A 23,488-nucleotide genomic window follows, 5' to 3' on the forward strand; every position below is an offset into this window, starting at 1 on the left:
CAAATCACACAGCACTTTATTATTCACAAAAGTTCCTGATGCTGCGTGTACAGGCTTGATGGGATCCTGGTGGTGCTGTCCTCTGTGGTCTGGCAGCTGGGCTGGTCCGGTCCAGCCAGGACCTATTTTTAAAGCCTGTTTCGTATCCGCAGCAGTTCAGGTGGCTATCAAAGAATTACATAAATGCACACATGTTAATCTCAAACAGGTCAAGGGGATGGATACATGTGGTTATCTAGGGAGAGTACATCATTCACACAAATGGTTATCTTAGCAACTCACTCTGAGTCAGTAACTGAAGTTCAAATCCTTATTTATGGGGTACACATGCTTCAGGGCAGTGGGGAATGTGTCCTTAATATCACACTTTAGGTTTCAGGAAAGTTAACTCAAACATTTTTAAACCTTTTAAACATTTTTAGACATTTTTAAAGCATTTTAAACATATATATATACACACACATATATATAAAAAATATATATATATATTAAAAAAACAGGTAATATGCAAATTAGCTGGGCATCACGACTGGCTCGAGGAGGCTGCATCACGACTGCTCAGGAGGAGCTGCAAGTGCAGATGTGGGCAGGAGGAGACTGCGTGCTGCCCCCACCCCAGCAGACACACACACACACACACCAGGGGTGGGGGCATGCTACAAATGGCTGTGCGGTGCAGCTCAGAGCACACACCCGGTGGGTGGCGGCAGCGGCCGGAGCGAAGCAGCCCAGGTCCTGGGTGCTAGAGGGAAACTGGTGCCAGCAGCCAGGGAAGGAAGACCTATTCTTGAACAAATCTTTGTGCATCGGGCCTTTAGTTTCTATATGTTACTACAGCACAGACCCAGAGAGGTCACCTTCAAAGAGAAAAGCCCTTCTCCATTATGAGTTAAATTTGAGTCCAAACCTCTTGCAGTCCTCTACACATGTTCTTTTTCCACCTTTGCCCATGTAGTGTTTTCCACTTAAATGCCCATCTCTCTTCTCATGTTCTCCAGGTTCCCATACCAAATTATGGAAGCACTGGGCACCCCAAAGGTCGCCACTTCCATAAAGCTTTCCCAGGTGCAGCCGGCTCAGAGGGATTTCTCTCCTCTGTATTCCCTGAGCATTTAGTCTTTACCTCAGTTCTAACCCATCATATTCCACCTTTGAGAAGGCTAAAAGGCTAATTCCAATGTAACCCTGATGTTTGGGGGGGCTAGCAATCTGAATCTGTGCCAGCAACCTAATGTACATTCTTGATAACCTATAATTATTGATATAATTATTGATAACCTATAATTCAGTCACTGCCCCTTTCTCCACAAACTGGTCTTGCAAGATGTTACCTAAATGCTCACATTTACAGAGGCCATAAACCATGAGCAGTACATAACCCCCGGAGGGGGTTATCAGCACTGGCACCAGGCCAGGCCCTTAGATATGATCTCAAGACCCCCATCCCAACCCACGGGGCTTTTTGCAAAGCTCACAAAAGGTACAGAAGTCCCATCCATATTTGGGGGACAAAGAAACCAAAGGGGATAAAAGAAGGGCTTCCACCACATTGGTTTGCTCAGACTTTGGAGGCAACTCCTCTGAGACCGCCAGGGTAATAAAGCTGTGTAACTCCATTTCTCTGGGTTTCTTCGTTCTTCCACAACACCTTGAATTGTGGTCATCACAGTGTACAACTGGTATCCCAGGAGGTTAATGTTCTGGAAGACGATAGCTGGACCTTGTCCACCTTTGCATCACTCAGCACACAGAAAAGAAGAACCGATGCTCGGTTGATGTCTGATGCATTAAATTGAAGAGAATTGAATTGGAACACTTGGGGTCTCTTTTATAATTCTGTAAATTCCTCAGTTCCAGCTACTATTGTTTGTTGAAAACTGGGAGGTTTCTGTGCATTTATAGACATGAACTGGAAGGCCATCTGAGAAGTGAATTTAAGACTTAGGAAGGACAGTGCTCAGATGCGCTTTGGTTCCACCATTTTCACAGCTACTCACTTTTCAGTTTGCCTTCACAAACTCATGCCAGTATTGAATAGTTGCTTTGGCAAGTTGAAGAATTTTTATGTGTCCCTACTGTTCTATCTTCTTTCCATTCCTCACCCCTTAAAAGGGAGCCCGAAGAGGCAGTTGTGGAACAACAATGATGATGATAATAAATAATAGTAATAATGGCCAATGCTTCCATGGAATTGTATTCAAACCAGGCACGGTTTTGAGTGCTTAACTCATGGATCCTCTCTATGGGGTAGGCACTATTGATATCCCATTATAGCTCAAGATACCAAGTCACACAGCTAGCAGGCAGCAGAGCCAGGACTCTGACCCTGAAGTTAGAGATGGGGTTCGAATCTCAGCTTGTTACTTACTAATTTGAGACCCTCCACAAGTTACTTAATGCTGAGCCTTGATCTCCTCACTCATAAATGGAGATAATAAATTTCCTCTTTGAGATATATAGAGATTAAATGAGATAACATATCTGAAAGCCACAGTGTCTAGTAGGTGACTAAAAATAGTTATTTTTTAAAAAGTAAAATAGCACATTAGTAATATTAACATTATAGCAATTAAGGCAGAGCCAAGGAAAATGTGTTTTCATGTTAAAAGGATGTCTCCCAAGTTCATTCTTTTATGTCATGTTGTGAAGGTAGTTTGATTCCAATGTGGAAAAATTCTCTAGCGGAAGTTCACAAGACAAAACCACATTTGACATGTAACACATAGAGACTGAGTGTTCTTCCCATCAAATGAGGCCCTTCCAGCATATGGTATTTTTGCTAATCAGATAACTGTACATTGGGATATCATAAAAGATAGAACAGGCTGACACAAATTGGAAAAGAAAATAGAAAGATCACACTGAAGCCATCCCAAATGGGCTCATATATTTTAATCATTCTGTATTAGCTTGCTGCATCTTCAAATATTTTATTTTCAAATCAAGTCACAGCTGTGTGTACTTTAGGCTGTGGCCGTCATAAACAAATATGAAGAGAAGCAGAGTTAAAACAGATGAGTATCAGTGGTTATCCATTAGTCTGATATAATTGGACACAAATGACCATTAAGAGACTTGCAAAAAAAAATCTTAGAAATAGGACTTCAAGTATGAGCTTCTGCATAACTGAATGGCAGCTTTGCTGGTGCCTGTTGTCTAGTTTGGTCAAGGTTATAATGTTTTTGGGAAGCCAGTCCTCCCCCTCCCAAGTGACTCCATTGATAAGTAAAGATGGTAGAAGATTCCAGAATACAGAGAGCCAGATTTCTATGAAACACAGTCAAAGATTTTAAAGTACGTACCCAGCTCTTCTATAGAATTGGAGATGCATTACCATGGAAACTCACTCCTCACCACCACCACCATTGACTGGTTTCAGTTTTTTGGCAGGTAAAGGATTACCACCTTTACTGTCTCCTCTCATCCCTACTCCCTCCTTTTTCAATTCCTCATCTCTCTCTAAACACCTGGAGTTGTCCCATGCTTGGGTCTAAAAACCAGTTTAGTGTCTTAAATATCAATCCGTTCCATAAATGACAAATTTGGTAAAATGCATTTACCTAATGTAAGGGATGCCATATCCAATCACTTGGTATTAGGGCAACTGAGAGAGACCACGTTTGAAAAGTACACCCACAGAGGATGACTGCTTTTACACTCAGAGACGTCATGCTGTGAAGTATCCACAGTGGAGACAGCGTGGAGCTGTACATTCTTTAACACTCAGCTCACTGTCTGCTTCATTTTCTGATTACAAAAATTGTTTGCTTAGATCAGAAAAATCTGAGCTAGTAATTCAACTGGGGACACAGGTCAAGAGGTAAAAGCCAGCTGGGTTGGGGGGAGAGCCAAGCCTTGAGGCGCCTTCCTCTTGGTCACTTGGGACTGGGGGATCTGTCCAGATTAACTGTGGAGTTTTTCCAGAACAGCACGAACTTCCTCTGGGTGATAGTTCCAAGGGCCAGGCTTACCCTGCAAGAGAAAGAAATCAGCATTCCCAGATATCTGACTTGCAGGAGATCTGGGCTAATGATACCCATGTGGGAGGCATCAGGATGGTGTTGTCAGTGGCAGATGCAACCATGAGGTGTGTGAGATCACGCAGGGCGAGTGTGTGGAGTGGTCCCACCATTAAGGACAGGACAGAAGTGGGAGGAAAACCGGAATGGGATAAAGTGAATAGTTTCAAAAGGAGAAATGGGTCTATACAAATACACTTTTCTTCCATAATCATACCTTCAGACTGGCCTTATCTCCTCCACTCCTCACATCAAGTTCTATTCATTCTACATCAGAACCACATCTGCCTCTCCAATCCCACCGCCTAATTCAGCCCCTTCCTCTTCTACTCGGGCAGCTGTCTCACCTACCGACTATGCGCTGCTCTCTCCACTCCATTCTTCACCCAATAGCTAGTGATCTTTCTAAAATAAGGATCTGATCATGTCTCTCCCCTGCTCTAAACTTCTCAACGGCTCTCCTTTGCCCTAAAATGAAGGCCAAACTCCTTGGTCCAGAATGGGACCCCTGTAACCTAAGAGCCCTCAGTTCTCCATTCATACCCTGCCCTAGCACGCCTCAGTGCCTTTGCCCACCCTCTTCTCAACATCTGCAATGATTTTCACTCACCATGCTCACATGGCTGGCTCCTTATCCCTTAGCCAAGCAATTATAACCTCCTTGGAAAAACTTGCCCTTCCCCAGGGTTTGGAAAACTAAGAGCTAAATCTGTCCTGATGCCTCCATACCCTTTCGTTTACATTTTGTCTGTGCCACTTTTGTGTGACACCAGTGGAACTGAATTGTGGAGACAGGGATTGTCTCCTGCCCTACAGGAACGGTTTGCTGACCCCTGCTCTGGAGTCTCACAGCACTTGGGATACTGTGACACTCTAGTTGGGTTGGGTCTTCCTTATCCCCTAGACCCGTGGTCGGCAAACTGCGGCTCGCGAGCCACATGCGGCTCTTTGGCCCCTTGAGTGTGGCTCTTCCACAAAATACCATGGCCTGGGCAAGTCTATTTTGAAGAAGTGGCGTTAGAAGAAGTTTAAGTTTAAAAAATTTGGCTCTCAAAAGAAATTTCAATCTTGTACTGTTGATATTTGGCTCTGTTGACTATGAGTTTGCCAACCACTGCCCTAGACCAGTGGTTCTCAACCTTTTTAATGCCGCGACCCTTTAATACAGTTCCTCATGTTGTGGTGACTCCCAACCATAAAATTATTTTCGTTGCTACTTCATAACTGTAATTTTGCTACTGTTATGAATCGTAATGTAAATATCTGTGTTTTCCGATGGTCTTAGGCAACCCTGCTAGTGGTTCTGACCCTGCTAGTGGTTCTGACCCACAGGTTGAGAACCGCTGCTGTAGAGCCTAAGACCATCGGAAAACACAGATATTTACATTACGATTCATAACAGTAGCAAAATTACAGTTATGAAGTAGCAACGAAAATAATTTTATGGTTGGGAGTCACCACAACATGAGGAACTGTATTAAAGGGTCGCGGCATTAAAAAGGTTGAGAACCACTGCCCTAGACTGTGAACACCTCAAGGAAGGTTTGGGCCATTTTAAATTCACTTTTTTTGTGTGTTCTCAGTGTTTTCACAGGGCCTACCCCAGGGTAGGGACACAGTGCCCACTTTGCCTCAGTCCTGCCATCTTACAATCACGTCTCAGGGGAGGACGGGAATCCTCAGGCTCTGACCCTCAGCACCCTGGAGATTCATCCACAAGTTGTTTCTTATTTCAACTGCATACATAGGCCAGCTTGCGCTGTGGGCAGAGGAGTATCCCCATGGCTGGGCTTTCTGTGCTCTCTAAGGCTGCAAATCCCTTCAGCAGCTACCAAACCAGGTCTCTGACCTCTCAGAGGAGGCCAGCAGGGCCCAGGGGTCAGAGGCTGTGCTTATGTCCCTCCCTGGCCAGGCTGGAAGCCTTGAGAGGAACGCAGTCCTTCCAGAAAGGAAGCCTGGACTCAACCCCTGTCTTGAACCTCTGCTTCAGTATTTCCAGCTCTGAACTTCAGGGTTTGTGTTCTTCCCACTTCCTTCAGCCCCTCCAAGTTCAGGCCTGCCTCAGAGATTAGCTGCTGCAGACCTCCCACTTTGACTCATCCCATCCAGAGGACTTAGAATTAAAATCAGCCTTGTGCAGAGTGACCTGGGGCAAGTCAATTCCCATCTCTGAGCATTGTTTATAAAATGGAAACAATATTCTCTATCTCACAGCTTCAAACTAAACCAGGGCTGGGCCAGTCTTCTGGGTTCAGAAGGCTGCCAGGAGGCCCCAGCTCCAGTCTAAATGCTAGGGACTTCCCTGTGCATCATTTCGTCCCCTGAGACATGGGAGGCAACATCTCCATTTTGCAGAAGAAGAAACCGGAGCTCCAAGAAAAGAAAGGACTTGCCCATGGTCACATGGCTGGTAAATGGCTGGGCAGCTGTTTGAATCCAGGTCTGCCTGCTGTGAAGCCTCTTTTTGCCCTTTGCCCTCCCTGGGCCCCTGCCCTGGGGTGGGGGTGGGAGTGGTCACCACCTTGTAGAGGATCCTGCCCTCCTGGAGCACGTAGAGCCTGTCGGGCAGTGCCGCGTAGAGCTGGCTGCTCTGGTTCTTCATGGTGTCCACCACCACAGGGCACCGGGGGCTCCTGTCCAGCAGCAGGTGGGCTGCCTGGAGGCGGTCCTGGAGGTTCCGGTGATTCCTGATGACCACGTTGTTCTTAAAAGCCCAGCCATCTACAAGAGAAAGGCCAACCAGTGGACCCCACAGGCATGGTACACACTTCCTTTACTCTAAATAGCCCCCACTTTTAACTGGGGGATCCCAGATTGAGGACCCTTGGCCATGATTTGGCCCAGTTTCCTATTATGGGTAAACGCATGAGATCAAATAGGGAGTTAGTGGTTGATCCAGAACTAAAGCCCGCGGCTCCTGACATCCAGATCTCGGCTCTTCAATGTGAGACAATCCAACAGACCAGTGCTTTCAGACTTTAATGTGATGATGAATCACTCAGGGATCTCGTTAAAGGAGGATTCTGATTCAGTCTGTCTAGGGTGGCCCTGAGTCTAGCTAGCTCCCAGGATGCCAAGGCTGCCGGTGCCTGGACCACACTTAGGCCAGGATCTAGAGCAGTATTTCTCTAAGTGTGAGCTGCCCAGACCAGTAACATCAGCATCTCCTGGGAGTTTGTTAGCCGTGCAAATTCTCGGGCCCCATAGACTGACCAAGAATGAATGGGTCAACAATCAGTTTTAACAGCCTTCCAGATGATTCTAACACATGCCACAATTTGAGAACTACTGCTCTAGAGTCTAGACAATTTTCCTCTTCTATTTATTCTCCACCAGAGTTCTTTCCAAAAAACGCAAATCTGACTATGTCACTTTCCTGCTTAGATCTAAGCAGGATGGCTCCCTATCACCTTCAGGATAAGCCCCAAGCTCCTCAGTATTGTCTACCAGGTCCTGAGTGACCTGGCCCATCTCTCTGGTCTTCTCCCAGCTTTTTGCTCCAGCCAGTGTAATACTTGGGGATCCTCGACCCACTCACCCCCAAGCTGTCTCTCACTTCTGCCGTTTTCATCGCAGCTCCTGCCTCTGGCTGGACTTTCTCTCCTTGTTTGGATACTGTGACTTCTGCTGCTGCAGCTGATGTGTTAGCTCTCTAACAGCCTTATAATAAGCCACTCAGGGTGAGCTTAGAGCCAAGTACAGCTACTAGCCTGGCAATGACCTCCTGGTCTTACTACCCCTTCTAACTTGTCGTCCAGAAATCTCTGAGAATGATTCCTAACACAAAATTTGGTCATGTTTTTTTTCTGATTAAAAACCAATTATGAGACCAACTCCTTAGCATGACATTCAATGATCCCTGTCATCTCTCCCCACCTACATTTCCAGTCATGGCTGCTAGTCCTTTCACATCTAGCTAGAGTGGACTCCTCAAATGATGCTGACACCCCTCTGCCCTTTCTCCTTACCATCTCTTCCATGTTTGAAATCCTACCTGTCCTTTTAAGGCTCAACACAGGGCTGCTCAACGTTGGCACTGTTGACATTTCAGGCTAGATAATTTTTTGTTGTGTGTGTGGGGGGACCATCCTGTGTGTTGTAGGATTTTGAACCGAAACCGCCCCCTCCACCTTCAATTTGTGACAACCAAAAATGTCTTCATATATTGCCAAATGAGCCCTGGAAGACAAAATTCCCCTTGGCTGAGAACCATTGCTCTAACATCATCTCCAGGAAAGTTTCCCTGACACACTGAGTCGTGTGATATTGGGCAAGTTTTCTAAAACTCTAAATTCTTGGTTTTCTTATCTGTAAAATGGATTAACAGGACCTACTAATTAATAGAACCTATTAAGTAGATGACTGTGAGGCTTAACTCAGATAACATGAATGGAATTCCCAGTACTCAGCCTGGTTCATAGGACCTGCTCAAACTATCTTGGTTTATTTTGTCTGACTGCCCCAAATAACAAAGGTAGGAAAGAACCCAGTTTTTATTATATACTGCAGATTTTCTGCTACTTTGCTCTGAAGATGTTTCCCCCAGCCCCTTCCAAACCAAACCATTTAAAGCTACTGAAGTTTAAATGGAAGGAGATTTTCAATTGACCTCATTTGCCTGGGTGCCCTTCCGCCTGCTCACAGGAGGTGGCACTTATTAGCTAATGGGCCCACAGGTTGAAAAAGTTACTATCAATTGCTATGTCCCCTTCTACGTGCCCCATTTCTGAGGAGCCTGGAACCCAGACAATGTGGTCATGGGTTCCTTTGGAAGCCACATGGCCTGTGCTTACAATAAGTTATCTCCCAGGATAATATAAGTTGCTTAAGTCCATCAGCAGAATTTGCTTCACCTCCTCAGTGTTTCAAAGTCCTCTGCTCAGTATCCTTCCTCCAAGAAAAACCAGTATTTACAGTATTTATTACTTGCCCCACGACATCAAAACTTTGTAGATGACAATAGCACCACGTTTGGGCAATTAGTCAATGGAGCTTCACAGCAACCTCCTGTGGAGGCCAAACAGAGCTGCTCACCCCCATCCTACAGCTGAGAACATGGGGGCCCAGACAGGAGCGCTGACTTGCCTCCCAACTTCAACTGTGAGTTCCTTAGAGGCAAGAACTGTGTGTATCTTTCATCTCTATAGCCCCATGCCCACCACAGGGCTGGGCACATAGCAGGCACACGTTAAATATTGCTGACTGAGTGGTTCTGTGGGATCAGTGTTGTCATCCCATTTTAGTGGCGCAGAAGCCGGCATGGAAGGCACATTGGCCCAGGTTGTGTGGCCAGCACGCGATGCAGCCAGGACTCAGGTTTAGGCCTGAAACTCCAGTCTGCTCCTCCCACCACATCTCCTACTTTCCCATAATTTACCTGGACAAACGTGGTATCTGTGAAAAAGGAAACTGATTGATTTGGGCCACAGATCCTAGACCTCCTGGGATGAGAGGACACTGGCTCTGTGCACTTCAGTTGTGGGGTTCAGGCCATACCCACTTCTGTCTGAGTGACAGAAACAAGTACCCTGGGGAAGGAGAAATAAATGCCCCAACCAGGAGTGGCAGAGCACAGAGGCAAGAAATCTGGTCTGTGTCAGGATAGGGACAGGAATCTTTTCCTCAGTGGATGAGGTAGGCACCCTGGGCTGTGGGAAGGGTTAAACCAGCTGGGTCTGACTCAAGGAGAAATGGGTGAGGAGACAGATATCAGGACCAGAAACAATTTCTGTGATGGTCTGACCACCCTTGTCCCAGTTTGCAACTTATTTTTTAGAGATTAAAGCTGGAGCCCGCCCTGACCGGTTTGGCTCAGTGGATAGAATGTCGACCTGCGGACTGAAGGGTCCCAGGTTCGATTCTGGCCAAGGGCACATGCCTGGGTTGCAGGCTCGATTCCCCACCCCCAATGGGGGGCATGCAAGAGGCAGCCAGTCAATGATTCTCTCTCACTGATGTTTCTCTCTATTCCTTTCCCTTCCTCTCTGAAATCAATAAATAAAATAAAATTTAAAAAGACTTAAAAAAAAAAAAAAAAGCTGGATCCTAGGACGTTGCTACTCCAAGTGTGGTCCCAGAACCAGCAGTCTCAGGATCACCTGGGGAGGCCCTGGCCTGGTGGCATCTTAGTGAGATCCCAGGTGGCTTAAGTGTAACATTAAAGTTTGAGAAGTGCTGGCCCAAGACAGTTAAATCAGCCTGGGCCGAGCTTCAGCTGTCAGCTGTGATGACACCAAAGCAGCGTCTCTGTTCAGCTGTGGAGACCACAGACACCTGTGGGCACCCACATTCTCTTTTACTGTTTCAATTTTATTACGGACATTTTTAAATATACACAAAAGCTGAGAGAAGAATATAGTAAAACCTCTATGTACCTATTACCCTATGCTAATATTTTAAGTTTCCTCAAAGTCCTAATGAGGACAGGGGCTGCCAGGTAAATGAATAAGTTGAAAGCAATTTTCAAACCTTTGGGTACATATAAATCAAGATGCAATGGGCCTGGGGTAGGGCCCAGGACTATGCATTTTCAATAAGCAACCCAGATGGCACTGAAACTAGGGATCCTGGGACTGCACTGGAGAAAGCACTGCTGGATCAACTTTGCTGAAAATTAATTAATAGCAATCTCTACCCTTACTACACATGGAGGAACCAGCAAGGCCAATACTGGCCTAAAACCCTCACTTCACTCATTCACCTACCTTTTACTAGGTTCTAGCTCTGGGACATGGAGTCTGCCTGGTGCTGGCTGACAAAATCAAATATTGTGGGGAGAAAGGTGAATAAATGACACTCATTCCACACGGCCACTGAAGCCTTTTGCCTTCTTCAATCTCTGGGTTTGAGAGTTGGGCCAAGGTCATGAGTTTGAACCCCACAAAAAGCAAGAAAGATACAAGTGTATCTGACCACTAACTTCAGCATTGCCCAGAGCTTGTTAGAAATGCACATTCTGAGGCCCCACGGGGATCTGACTCGGACTCTGTCCAGCAGGCTGTTTTAACAAGCCTCCAGGGCGCTCCTGATGGTCACTAAAGCTTGGGAACCACTGACGGAGATGAACCACGATGTCCCTTTGAGCTCAGAAGGGCTTGGGATGGATTTCACACGTACTAGTAGCTAAACGGCAGTCATTTCACTTGTGACATTTCAGCTCTAAATTCCTTGTAATTGTGCTCATATTAGCTCCTCTCTCTTTTTTAAAAAAATATATATTTTATTGATTTTTTTACAGAAAGGAAGGGAGAGGGATAGAGAGTTTGAAACATCGATGAGAGAGAAACATCGATCAGCTGCCCCCTGCAACCCCCGACTGGGGATGTGCCCGCAACTAAGGCACATGCCCTTGACCGGAATTGAACCCGGGACCCCTCAGTCGACAGGCCGAAGCTCTATCCACTGAGCCAAACCAGCTAGGGCTAGCTCCTCTCTCTTGATTTCCCTACTTATCCATTCAGAATATTAGATGCTCCCCCAGCTAGACCCTGTCACTCCAGGTTTTCTGCTCTGTGTGCCTAGCTGAAAGCACAGACTGAAGTTAGCAAGTGGTGGGTAAACCTAGCAGGGACTGGGAGATGGTGGGTGAACAGCGACTCTTTCCCTCGCCTCCTATACCTCTCTCCACCCCCAACCTTGGTGGAAGGTGAGCAAGTAAAGAGAGGACAGGAGGAGGTAGAGGTAGGGAATCTTTGTGTACCTGATGCATGTGCTTCTTCAATGTAAATGACGAGAAAATCTGCTATGGCGCTAAAGTCTTCAATAAGTCTCTTGAATTGGTCAAATTTGAAAAGAAATGAAGGTCAGGTACAACTTCCAAAATTCAGCACCAGTGGCCTGTTGCCTGAAACAGAAATGGAACCATCTCCAACCAATCATTTACACACAGCATTTATTTTACAAGCATCATCTTTGCTTCTGCTTCAATCCTGTTATCTTTATTTCCCCCTCTAAGATGGACCAAGGGCACAGTGAAGAGGAGGAGAAGCTTAGAAAGCACGACTTAGCAGAAGCTGGAGCCAGTTTACTCCTCTATAAAATAAGGGGTTTTATCACGCAGTCTTAGTGGGCCACCACAGTTGCTGGGTGAGGATGAAAAGAATGATAAGAAGAGTCCCTTTGAATGCAGTTTACAAGGCAAGCATACATCCATTCTCTCATGGGATGTGATTGGTATACTACAAGGTAGATAATACCCCCCCCCCCCATTTTATAGACAAATTGAGTTTTATAGGCCTGTCTCATGTCAATAGGTCAGCAGTGGAGTTAAAATTAACTCTGGCTCGTAGACTCTCAATTCAATGTTCTTTCCAGTCAAGGCACCTGTTTTCTCATCCACAAATGTACATAGTAATAATACTTTATAGGATTGTTATGAGAATTAAAGAAGTTAATACAGATAAGGGCTTAAAATGGTGCCTGGCCCATAGTAGGTGCTCAATAAATGTAAGCTGTTATTAGATACTAGTAGCCCATTGCAGGAAGATTCCTGCAATAGGGCTTCCTGCTGCGTTCTCCCCCACCCCGCTGCTTCTCCCCAGCTTCGCTCCCTTCTGCAGTGCTTGGCTTCTTTCTACGCTGTCTTGATATGCAAATTAACCACCATCTTGGTTGGGTTAATTTGCATACTTGTCCTGATTTGCTGGTGGGCATAGCAAAGGTACGGTCAATTTGCATATTACTCTTTTATTAGGTAGGATTATCTTCTCCCTGAGCCAAGATGTGGGGGAGGCAGTGAAAGGGACTCCAGGAAGGGCAGTGAAGGGTGGGAGCAGGGCCAGCTACATAATTTACTGTGCAAAATGAAAACTCAGGGCCCCTAGTTCAAAAAATGGGGGGGGGGATGCCATTTAGCATATCCTATATAATAAAGAGGTAATATGCAAATTGACCCTCACACAAGATGGCCGCCCCCATGTGGTCAAAAATGGCCACCACAAGATGACTGGCAGGAGAGGGCAGTTGGGGGCCACCAGGCCTGCAAGGGAGGACAGTTGGGGGTTACTGGGCCAGCAGGGGAGGATAGTTGGGGGCAATCAGGCTGGCAGGGGAGCAGTTAGGCGTCAATCAGGTTGGCAGGGGAGTGGTTAGGGGGTGATCAGGCTGGCAGGCAGGTGAGCAATTGGGAGTCAGCAGTCCCGGATTGTGAGAAGGATGTCTGACTGCTGGTTTAGGCCTGATCCCACAGGCCTAAACCAGCAGTTGGACATCCCCCGAGGGTCCCAGATTGGAGAGGGTGCAGGCTGGGTCCCAGATTGTAGGGGTCCCAGATTGTAGAGGGTGCAGGCACCAGGCCTCTAGTTAAGATATAAAGATTTTTCTTATCTTCTGTGGTCTCTGTCTTGCCCTAGCCTGGTACTTTTTTTTCTTTTTTTTTTAATAGCAAAGGTGGAAATTTATTGAAGAACAAGTACAGATTCCCACGTAGGGAAGGGGAAAGAATCTCACAGCATAGACTCCCACGTGGTGGGGGAGAGGGGAAAGAGTCCCACAGAAGAGACTCCCAACATGGGGAGGGGGAAAAAGTCCCGCCGACTTCCTGTTTCCACAGTTTATAAAGGCTGAAAGTCCCAGTGCCTTGATATCCCTTCTGATTGGTCATTATGCCCTCAGACTAGTTACTATAGTAACTCCAGAGCTCAAAGGTGAGGTTTTCCTCCCCTCTTTCCTTATTGTTTTCCTATTCCCTTTGGGCTTTCTTCTGCTCCCTTTGAATGCGGGGTTTCCTTACCTTTATTTTGTAAATACAGACCTTCTGCTGTTTCCAGCTCCCTCATTCTATGGAAATGTACCTGTTGCAGCTTTCCAGCCCTGTGCTTCTTCCACGGTCCCCTTAATTGCTAAGATTTCTAAAATGTCCTTAAACATGTCTTGTTCACCCCTGGAAATTCCCGTTTCAGTACACTGTGCTGATCGTTGGCCTTCAGACATGTTCTGTCGCCGCCGCCGGCTTCTTTCGGCTTCCAAGGTACGTTGTGCCAGTCGCTGTTCTTCCGACATGTTCTGTTGACGGCGTTGCTTCCTTTCGGCGGCAGCGATCCGTTCTGCCCGTCGTTGCTCCTCGGACATGTTCTGTCGACGCCGCCGGCTTCTCTCTGCCTCGCAGGTGCGTTGTGCCAACAGCTGCTCTTCAGACATACTCTGCCGACGACGCTGCTTTCTTTCGGCATCGGAGATGCGTTCTGCCAGTCGCTGCTCCTCAGACATGTTCTGTTGACGCCGTTGCTTTCTTCTGGCCGCAGAGATGCGTTGTGCCAATCGCTGCTCCTCGGACATGTTCTGTCGACGCCGCCGGCTTCTCTCGGCTTCGGCGGTCCGCAGTGCCAACAGCTCTTCCTCAGACATGTTCTGTCGACGGTGCTGCTTTCTTCTGGCTTCAGAGATCCGTTCTGCCAAGAGCTGTTCTTCAGACATGTTCTGTCGACGGCGTTGCTTTCTTTCGGCCGCAGAGATACGTTGTGCCAATCGCTGCTCTTCAGAGACAGTCTGTCGGCGCCGCCGGCTTCTTTCGGCTTCGGCGGTCCGCAGGGCCAGTAGCTGCTCCTCAGACAGGTTCTGCCGACGGTGCTGCTTTCTTTCGGCCTCGGAGATTCGTTGTGCCAGCCGTTGTTCCTCAGACAGGTTCCGTCGAGGACTCCGGCTTCTTCCGGCATTGTTGGCGGTCCGTGTGACCAGGGTCCTCTTGGCACTGTCGCTGGCCCGTGCCCCGCTGCTGCTGGCCGTGGTGGGTGTAGAGAGGTGCCCAGCAGCAGAAGCAAGGCCAGCGATGGGCACTGCGGCTGAGGCCGGCTGCGGGCTCACAGAAACTGCAGTAGTTTTACCCCCTGAATTACAGTCTTCGACCACAGAATCCTCAGTGACATCACTGGTTTTCTGCCATGGCGCTAGCTCCTCCTCCTCACATTCCACAAACTTGTCCTTTGGCTCCAGCTCCTCCTCCTCACATTCCAGAAACAGGTCGATGTCCGCCATGCTCCCGTGGTTGTCGCCGTCCCCGCTGCCGCTGCCGGTAGTCTGGCCCAGAGAAGGCGCCATCGCCTTAAAGGAACCTGCACTCGGCGCCGGGAGAAGAGGATGGGAGCAGGGGAGGGGACGGTGGTCTGACCGGGAGAAGGCGCCGTCGCCTTAAAGGGACATGCACGGACATGCACTCGGTGCTGGGAGAAGAGGATGGGAGCAGGGGAGGGGACGGTGGTCTGACCCAGAGAAGGCGCCGTCACCTTAAAGGGACATGCACTCGGTGCCGGGAGAAGAGGATGGGAGCAGGGGAGGGGACGGTGGTCTGACCCAGAGAAGGCGCCGTCGCCTTAAAGGGACATGCACTCGGTGCCGGGAGAAGGGGGTGGGAGCAGGGGAGGGGAAGGTGGTCTGACCCAGAGAAGGCACCGTCGCCTTAAAGGGACATGCACTGGGCGCTGGGAGAAGGGGGTGGGAGCAGGGGAGGGGACGGTGGTCTGACCCAGAGAAGGCGCCCTCGCCTTAAAGGGACATGCACTCGGTGCCGGGAGAAGGGAGTGGAAGAGGGAGATTGGGGGGAGACGGAGAAGAGGCAATCGTTGAAAGCTCGTCTCCCTGAGGGTGTGAGGAAACCTCCCTTGGGTTCGAGTGATTTGGGATGGATTTTTACCCCCCCCCGCAAGGGGCCGGAGGTGGGGGCCGGGGCGGGGCATGGGAGAGGGTGGGAGGGCCAAGGAATGCGGCTCGGTGTACTGGAGCTGGCTCTGGCTCGGGGGAGAGAGACACAGACTCCCCCACCGACCCTCTCGCCCTGCCTGGCCTGGTACTTTTTGTTGCTATTTAATGTTGCACTCCCCTGGGCACAGGGATACTCATAGGGTGAATGCAGACTCTCACAGTCACCCAGGAGCCCCCAAATTCAGTGTGCATGTGAATGTGTGTCTGTGGCCACTGGCTATTGGCGTTCATTTCCCTCCAGCCACCAGACCAATGTACCACATCCCAGCCAGGAACACAGAAATTTAGCCAGACATTTCTCCTGTCCACCCCAACCCACAGGATATTACAAACTCTGTGCAGCGACATGCCAGATACCTTGATGCCAAGGGAGGTGGGCAAGAGACTCCTGTCAAGGCACCCCAGTCACTTGCCAAATTGCACATGATGCAGTCAGCCCTGGATGGGGACGGCTGCCTCCATGCCCTGCAATGAGACACTGTGGGTTGCCCACACCTGGTCTTTCCCATGCCCATGCCCAGGCCCTGTGTGGGCCAGAAGGTGGCAGCAGTGACTGGGTGGGAACAGGAAGGAAGCTACGTGGGATGGGAGTGGAAGAGTGGGCCTTGGAGAGCAGACAGGCTATGGGAGGTGGGATCCTACAGAAGCCAGGTTCCAAGTACCCAGGATATGTTCCATTGTTGCATCAGGTTACAAAATGCAAATTCAAAGATAAAACCATTAAGAATTTCAAGACAACTATAACAAAGCATTAAACCCCAAGCACAGGGCCCTTCTGAATGTGAGACCCCGTGTGATTCACTGGTCCCATGAAGCCTGCCCTGAGTGGGTGCCTTCTGTAACTTCAGCCTAGATTGGGGGGAAGTCTAGGGAGCTGCTAGCACCCTGTGGTTACTTACAGCCAGAGCTGACAGTGTTGAGCCCCTACTGTACACCTGTTAGAACATGCAGTCCTGCACTGGGACATGGCCAGTGCGTCTCTATATCCCCCAGGCTACTCATTGCCCTTGAGGGCAGGGCCTGTTCCTCACTCCTCCTCACATCCCCCATATGGAGCACACTTGTTTTCATCTACAAGCATTTATTCAGCACTTAAACATACAAGGCTCTCTGTGATATGCCAGGGACTCAGCAGAGAGCAAGACCAGCAGGTCTCTGCCTGCATGCAATTGGAGGCCTGCTTAATGGGGAGACAGGCAAAATATAAGTAAAGGTACAAATGAAGTAATTTCAAGTTGTGGTGTTACAAAAGAGGCTATAAAGGAGTGACCTGCTTTAGACAGACAGGTCAAGGAAGGTCTCTGATGAAATGTCTGTCATTTAACTGGAGAAATGAAGATTAGGAATGAGCCCGAGGGCTAAAGGGAGGAGAAGCAGACAAAGGGACTCCCTGTAGAAAGGCCCTGAGGAGGCACAGACAGGTTGGTGTGTTCAAGGACCTGTAAGGCCAATGTGACGGAAGCCAGGCTGGGGGAGGAATGAGAGCTGTGGATGGAGAGGTAGGTATGGGCCAGAGCAGGCAGGCTCTCCTGTACTATAAGGAATGGGAATTTTATTCTAGGTGCGATAGGACTTCATGGAGATTCAAAGCAAGCATGGTGGGTATTCGTTATAATTTTGGCTGCCCATCTCCTAATTGTCCTTCCTACTTGGAATTCCCTATTTTATGTATTATTTATTGATGGGAGAGTGTGCTCAGCCTTGCTCTATGGAAGACAGAGGGGCCAGGGCACAGTCAGTGACTCAGGTAGGGCTGATTGGACCCTCCCACATAGATCTTTGATTCTGAAATAATTGAGATGGTAGAATTCATCCACGGTCCAGTGGCAGTGCCCATCAGAGATGGTGGAGTCCCACAGTGTTTATGGTTTCCCATGGCAACCACAATGCTAGCAGCATCCAGGCCTGACCTTTGATGCTAAAAGACAGTCCAGGCCTAGTGCTCCAGCTGTGGTTGATTCTGGGGATCTTACAATTTTCTAATACATTCCTTTGTATATGTGTATGTGTGTGACCAAGAAAACCAGAGTGGCCCAGCTGGTATGGCTCAGTAGTTGAGCATCTATCTATGAACCAGGAGGTAACGGTTCGACTCCTCGTCAGGGCATATGCCCAGGTTATGGGCTCAATCCCCAGGAGGGGGTGTGTAGGAGGCAGGTGATCGATGACTCTCTCTCATCATTGATGTTTCTATCTCTTTCTCCTTCTCCCATCCTCTCTAAAATATATATATATATATATATATATATATATATATATATATTACAAAGTGAGTTTCTGTTGCTTGCAAGCCAGCCTCCTGAGGCTACAGGAGGGCTGTATAATGAAAAAATGATCAGGTTTATACGGAAGACCACTCTGGCTGTTCTAAAAGGAAGGGACTGAGGTGGGAATGGAAGCTGTAGAGAAACAGTTGGGAGCATGGGAGGAATCCACGTGAGAGACAATGAGAGCATGGGCTAGTGTGTGGGCAGTAGAGAAGGAAAAACTGGAATTGACAGGACTTGCTGATGGATGGGGAGCAGAGGACATCTTACCTTGCTTGTGGTTTACCTGGTTAGTTATTTCTTCACCTACTTCCGCAAAGGATTTGAAGTAGCTTAGGAGGCATAGAAGAGGAGGGAAATGTGGAATACACAAATAGGCTTTAAGGTCCCTGCATTATAACAGCTGATATTTGACTCTTGAGTTTCCTGGTGGCCAAGTAAAGGGAAGTCATTGGTTATAGTCCTCATTTTTCAGTATATGAGGAGAAAGCAGGCCAGTTTCTTTGGAGAGACACGGTTCTCCCTGTCCTTGGCTCACTGATTTTCTCTTAAGAGGCCCTAGAGGGTGTTCTGTGGGCCTCTGTCGCTGCTGGTGGATTGCTCAACGAGTCCTTGCCCATGTGACAGGGTTGCTCGGGCCTCAGCAGGAGAAGCTCAGGGGCCAGTCATGGACAAGGGGCTGACCATTGGCCTCTAATCCAAAAGACTGGAGGTCAGGACCAGAGTTAAATATTAGCTGTCTGGAATTTGTTTTTAGTTGGAAAGAAAAAAGATTCAGCACCCACTGATTAGTACCTTAGAAGAAACAGAGCCATTAGTTTGTTTATAGTGTGGTGGGTGCAGTGATCAGTATTGAGGGCAAAGTTTAAACTCAGTTCCCCGCTGTCCTGGTAATAGAGAGAGGAAGGACAGGTACAAGGGGGTGGCAGTGCTGCGGGCTGACACCCTGCCCATGTCCACAGGCCATGGTGCAGAACACACCTGTCAAGAACGTAGGGCAAAAACTGTCAATCAACTCATCTGTAAAAATGGGAGAACAGCTCTGTGGTAGTGCTGGACTCAAACCTACCATCCTAAACTCCCCACCCCCACCCCAGACCAGTAAATTAACCCCCACACTGGGCTCTCTCAGCACAGAAAGTCCATTTATAATTACTAGATGACACTTCATAAATATGCTTAGAGAGATTTTAAATGATATTAAACAAGGGCTGAAATAAATCGGTTTCAGATTAACTTCTAGGTACCTAGAAAGTAAATCATCAGGCTTGCCTTCCACCACAATACACAAGTTAATGTTTTGCTGTGCGTGCGTGCGTGCGTGTGTGTGGCTGTGTGTGTGTGTGTGTGTGTGTGTGTGTGTGTGTGTGTGTGGCTGTGTGTGTGTGTGTCCAAAGGCATGTTTATGTCATATCTGTGCATGTACATGCAGAGGATAGGTGGTGGCTGAGAATTTTTCTGAGCCTCTGTTGTCTTACTCAATGAGAGGAAGTGCACTGGCTGAAAGTCAGCAGGCACACGTTCTAGTTCTGGCTCTATTAGAACTAGCTGTGTGACGCTGAGCGAGTAATTTACCTCTCTGGGCCTTTGTCTATGAAAAATGAAAGCGTTGTTTTAGGTTATCCATAAAGACTCTGTCAGACCTTCTCTTCTGTGGCTCCAAAATGAGTTCAAAGTATACAGCAGAGCTTTTTGTGGCTTCATGGGTTTCCAAAACAGTTACAGGATGTCTTTCTAATAAGCAGACCTGATCGTGTTAACTCCTTGCTTGAAAATCTTTCTAGAACTCACCAACACCCTCAGGATAAAGTCTACTCTTTGGTAAGACACATTACCTCCCCACTCCCCAAGCTCTAGTCCTTGATGGTATCTCCAGCCTCATCCTTCACCCCTTCATGCCTTCCACACCCCACTTCTGCCCAACTGACCGATGCTCCTCCCCATCTCGGACCTCTGCTGCTCCCTCCTCTGTCTTTCTCTGCTCCCACCCACCCCAAGGCCTCACTGTCCCTAGACCAGTGGTCGGCAAACTCATTAGTCAACAGAGCCAAATATCAACAGTACAACGATTGAAATTTCTTTTGAGAGCCGAAAACCGACTTCTGCGCATGGGCCACGAAGTTTCAATCGCACTATATATGCGTGCCCGCACGTGGTATTTTGTGGAAGAGCCACACTCAAGGGGCCAAAGAGCTGCATGTGGCTCATGAGCCGCAGTTTGCCGACCACTGCCCTAGACAATCAGCTCACCACCATCCTTTCCAGGAAGCCTCCCTCTGAATACCTCACTACCCCACCCCACCTCCTCTAAAACCCTCTGGCTCCCGCCCCCACTACACTGTCTCCCTCTCTGGGTTACGAGATCTACCAGACCGAGAGCAGTCGTGTTGCCCTCAACACTGATCACTGCACCGACCACACTATAAATAAACAAATACCAGCACCTGTTATTTCAGGGGACTCTGGGTCAATGTGTTGAAAGCCAACTTTATTTCATAAATAGAGTTTTCTTTTGTCTTTTAGCCTCTTTCTCCCTTCTTTCTTCAGTCTCAGGTAAATAAACAGCCTTCAAAATGTGAACTGGCCCACTAAAAGTAAACAGTTAAGAGGCAAGTAAATTCTGTGAATTGACCATGAGGCAAGGTGGCTTTCATGGAATTGATCGCTAGATGATTGATATTCAGCACATCAGCCTGGTTCTATCACAGTGCTTGGCACATAGTAGGTGCACAATAAAAGTTAGTTGTTACTACCATTACTCTTATTATCAGTGGCCACTTGATTAGTATTTGTTGAATAAATAGAGGTCATTTGTGCACCCTGTTTTAAAGTCACGAGCAAAAAAAAAACCTCTTGGCTTTCCTCTTGCTTGCAACACTTTCCCCTTTTCTGTTCTCAGGTACAAAAATCTTATTCTTCAAGGCCTAGTTCCAAAGCCTCCTCCTCCAGGAAATCCTCCAAGCCCTGCAGGCAAAGATCCTAGCTCTATAGCCTCCCCCTTCTCACAGAACCATAAGCATTTGTATATTATGTCCATCTATTCTGTAGAACCGTAAACTCCTTGAGCGAAGGAGCAAGCTCTTACTTAACTCTGTGTCCCTGGCATCTAGCTGAGGGCCTGGCACATAGGAGGTGCTCATGAATGTTTTTTGGGGTACAATGAAAAAAAAAAAACAGGAAGAAGAGGCCCTGATTCTGGGTCTGAGTCAGTCAGTCACTGGCTCTGTTACCTTTGCCTCTCAGTTTTCTCCATTTCCTTTCTAAAAGGAGAGGAATGGATTAAGTCAACATTTCCCTTTGGAACCGTTATGATGATAGGCATTTCCTCTGGTGGAGTGTGTGTGTGTGTGTGTGTTAGGAAAATTTGTCAATGCTGTGTTAATGTTTTTTCAAGTTTCGTTTGTTTGCTCTTAGGCTTTGTATATGTGCTGCCGAAGCGAGCACTGCTCTTAGGCTTTGGATCGTCTCAGAGCCTGTTATATGTTCACGCCCACTATGAATTTCCAGGAGAAGGGTGTAGTGTGCAGGGTTTCCCAAACTACTTCGACCAGGGGACTCTATGTAATACAACATATCTGTGGGACTTGGGTTCTAAAGAACGCTTTTAAAAGCACTAGATTAGCCAACTGCCTCAGGGACCTTCTCTACTCTATCTGCTGTGTCTGGGCCCTGGGAATTCAAAGATGAATCAGACACAGCCTTCTTGCAAGGCTTCCCATTGGGCAAAAAGAAAACACATGCTTAGGCAGCCCAAGTCTGGGTAGGAACAGTCAGTGACCGAGGAGAGGCGCAGACGGAGAGCCATGAATCCAGAAGGGAGAGAGCATCTGAGATGGCTTCACAGATGGGGTGGCAAGAGAGGAGGGCCCTGAGGGGGAGCGGGATTTGAACTGTTGCTGATGGAGGGGAAGAGCCAACAACTTCAGCACAGAGAGAGGAGGAAAGCACCACGACGTACAAGGTCCAACAGTTGTCTGCAGGCGGTGAACATGAAGGGGAGGTTGCAGGTAAAGTTGGGAGGAAAAGCTGGAGTCGGTCCAGGGAGGACCTTGAGCACAAAGCACAACCCAGGGAGGCCCTTGGGCATGCCTCCTGAATGCGTGGGCGTTGGGGGAGGGTGAAGTTTGGTGAGCTGGGATGCCGATGGGTCAGGAATGTGCCTGTGGAAGGGTATCTGGAAAAGGGGAGGAGAAATCCTGGCAGGAAGAGCAGCTGTGAGGACAAAAGGAGAAAACTGATTGGAGAGGGCTTTCAGAACCCAAATAGGTTGAGCTGGTTTTCCTGGAAGAGACAGAGAGCACAAATATTTACTGTGCAACAACCCTGAGTCAGCAGCAGCCCTGGGGGCACAATAGTGGGTTAGAGCCATGGACTCCACCTGGACAGAGCTTGCGGGCCAGTGAGGGAGACAGACTTTAATCAAATACCTACACTATTATTACACCTGTCCTAGTTTGTAATTATAAGAAAAATTTAGCATGTTAGGTATACAAGAAGGGGTAACCTAGTCTGGGGAAGTTGAGGTTGACTTATTGCAGGAAGTGTCACTGAGCAGAAGTCGGAAGGATGCATAGGAGTTGACAGGGCATAGAGGGGGTGAAGTGCATCTCGGGCAGAATGCCCGTATGGTAAGAGCAGTGCTGGGGGAGCTGAAGGCCAGTGTGGTTGGTTTGTGGTTTGAGTGCCCACAAAGAAAGGTGCTGATGCCCCTCAGAAAAACAGAATCCAGGGAAAGTCCTGGTTTCTGGAAATAAGAAGTGGACAAGAAGCAAAAGAATGAGCAGCTGGAGTAGTAGGAGAAGAATCCAGGACTTTCCAACCCACCTCCCACGCGCCTTGAGCATCCCCATTCCAAGCACCTCTCAAGCAAGCTATATCAGCCTCCTGACCTTGTATGAAGTCCCAAATGTTACACCTCTGTCCTGAAAGGCGGACCACAGGGCAGTTTGGAGCTAGACCCCCTTCCTCAGTCTTGTCCTCCAATCGTTGCCAACGGACCTTCAGGACGAACCAGAAATACTGGGTGCCGAAGAGGGTGGGAGCCCAGTTATCATAGGAGAAGTGCGGGTTCTTCCGGTTCATGGCCAAGATATGCTGCTTGACTCTCCCGGGAAACAGTTTCAGTTGTACTTTGCCCAAGGTCACATGCAGGGCCACCTGCAAGAGTATCCAGAGCCTCTTCAGCCACAGCCCTGGCTGAAGCAGCCCCATCTCGGCACAGCCAGAGCTGGCTCTGAGGCTGATGGACAGAGACGCAGCCGCTGGGCCACAGTGGGCGGAGCTGAACAAAAGTGCAGGGTGGAAGTAGCCAGCGCTGGCCAGGAGGAAGCTACCAGGACAGAAGGTGTTTGCCTTCCTGTCAATGGAATGGAAAATTCCCTACCAGGTGCTTCAAAGATCTGTTCTAATTATTATCATTCCTGATCCTTTGCCTTCACCTTTGAGGGATTCTTGGACTGGAAGACTTCAGATCTTAAATTCTCCCTCTGATAAATGTTCAAGAACAAA

At 48.1% G+C, this 23,488-nt stretch overlaps 1 protein-coding gene across 8 annotated transcripts; it reads right to left on the minus strand.

The window, feature by feature from the left end:
* Position 1: 1 nt before the first annotated feature.
* On the minus strand, positions 2-23,204 carry DIO1 (iodothyronine deiodinase 1). 8 transcript variants are annotated; one of them, XR_008556905.1, is made up of 5 exons: positions 22,870-23,204; positions 11,719-11,862; positions 6,541-6,740; positions 3,561-3,972; positions 106-164 (listed from the first exon to the last, which is right to left on the minus strand). XR_008556905.1 is itself a non-coding variant. In XM_054720533.1 (4 exons), the coding sequence occupies exons 1-4, from the start codon at positions 23,189-23,191 to the stop codon at positions 129-131; spliced, it is 702 nt and encodes a 233-aa protein (XP_054576508.1). In that variant the 5' UTR covers positions 23,192-23,204; the 3' UTR covers positions 2-128. The 8 variants fall into 8 exon arrangements, 7 of the variants coding, with proteins under 7 accessions (XP_054576508.1, XP_054576511.1, XP_008137505.2 ...); XM_054720533.1 differs by lacking the exon at positions 3,561-3,972 and having other exon boundaries at positions 2-164; XM_008139283.3 differs by lacking the exon at positions 106-164 and having other exon boundaries at positions 2,891-3,972.
* Positions 23,205-23,488: the final 284 nt, after the last annotated feature.

The sequence above is a fragment of the Eptesicus fuscus genome, chromosome 9 (assembly GCF_027574615.1).
Source record: "Eptesicus fuscus isolate TK198812 chromosome 9, DD_ASM_mEF_20220401, whole genome shotgun sequence".
Classification (NCBI taxonomy): Eukaryota; Metazoa; Chordata; class Mammalia; order Chiroptera; family Vespertilionidae; genus Eptesicus; species Eptesicus fuscus.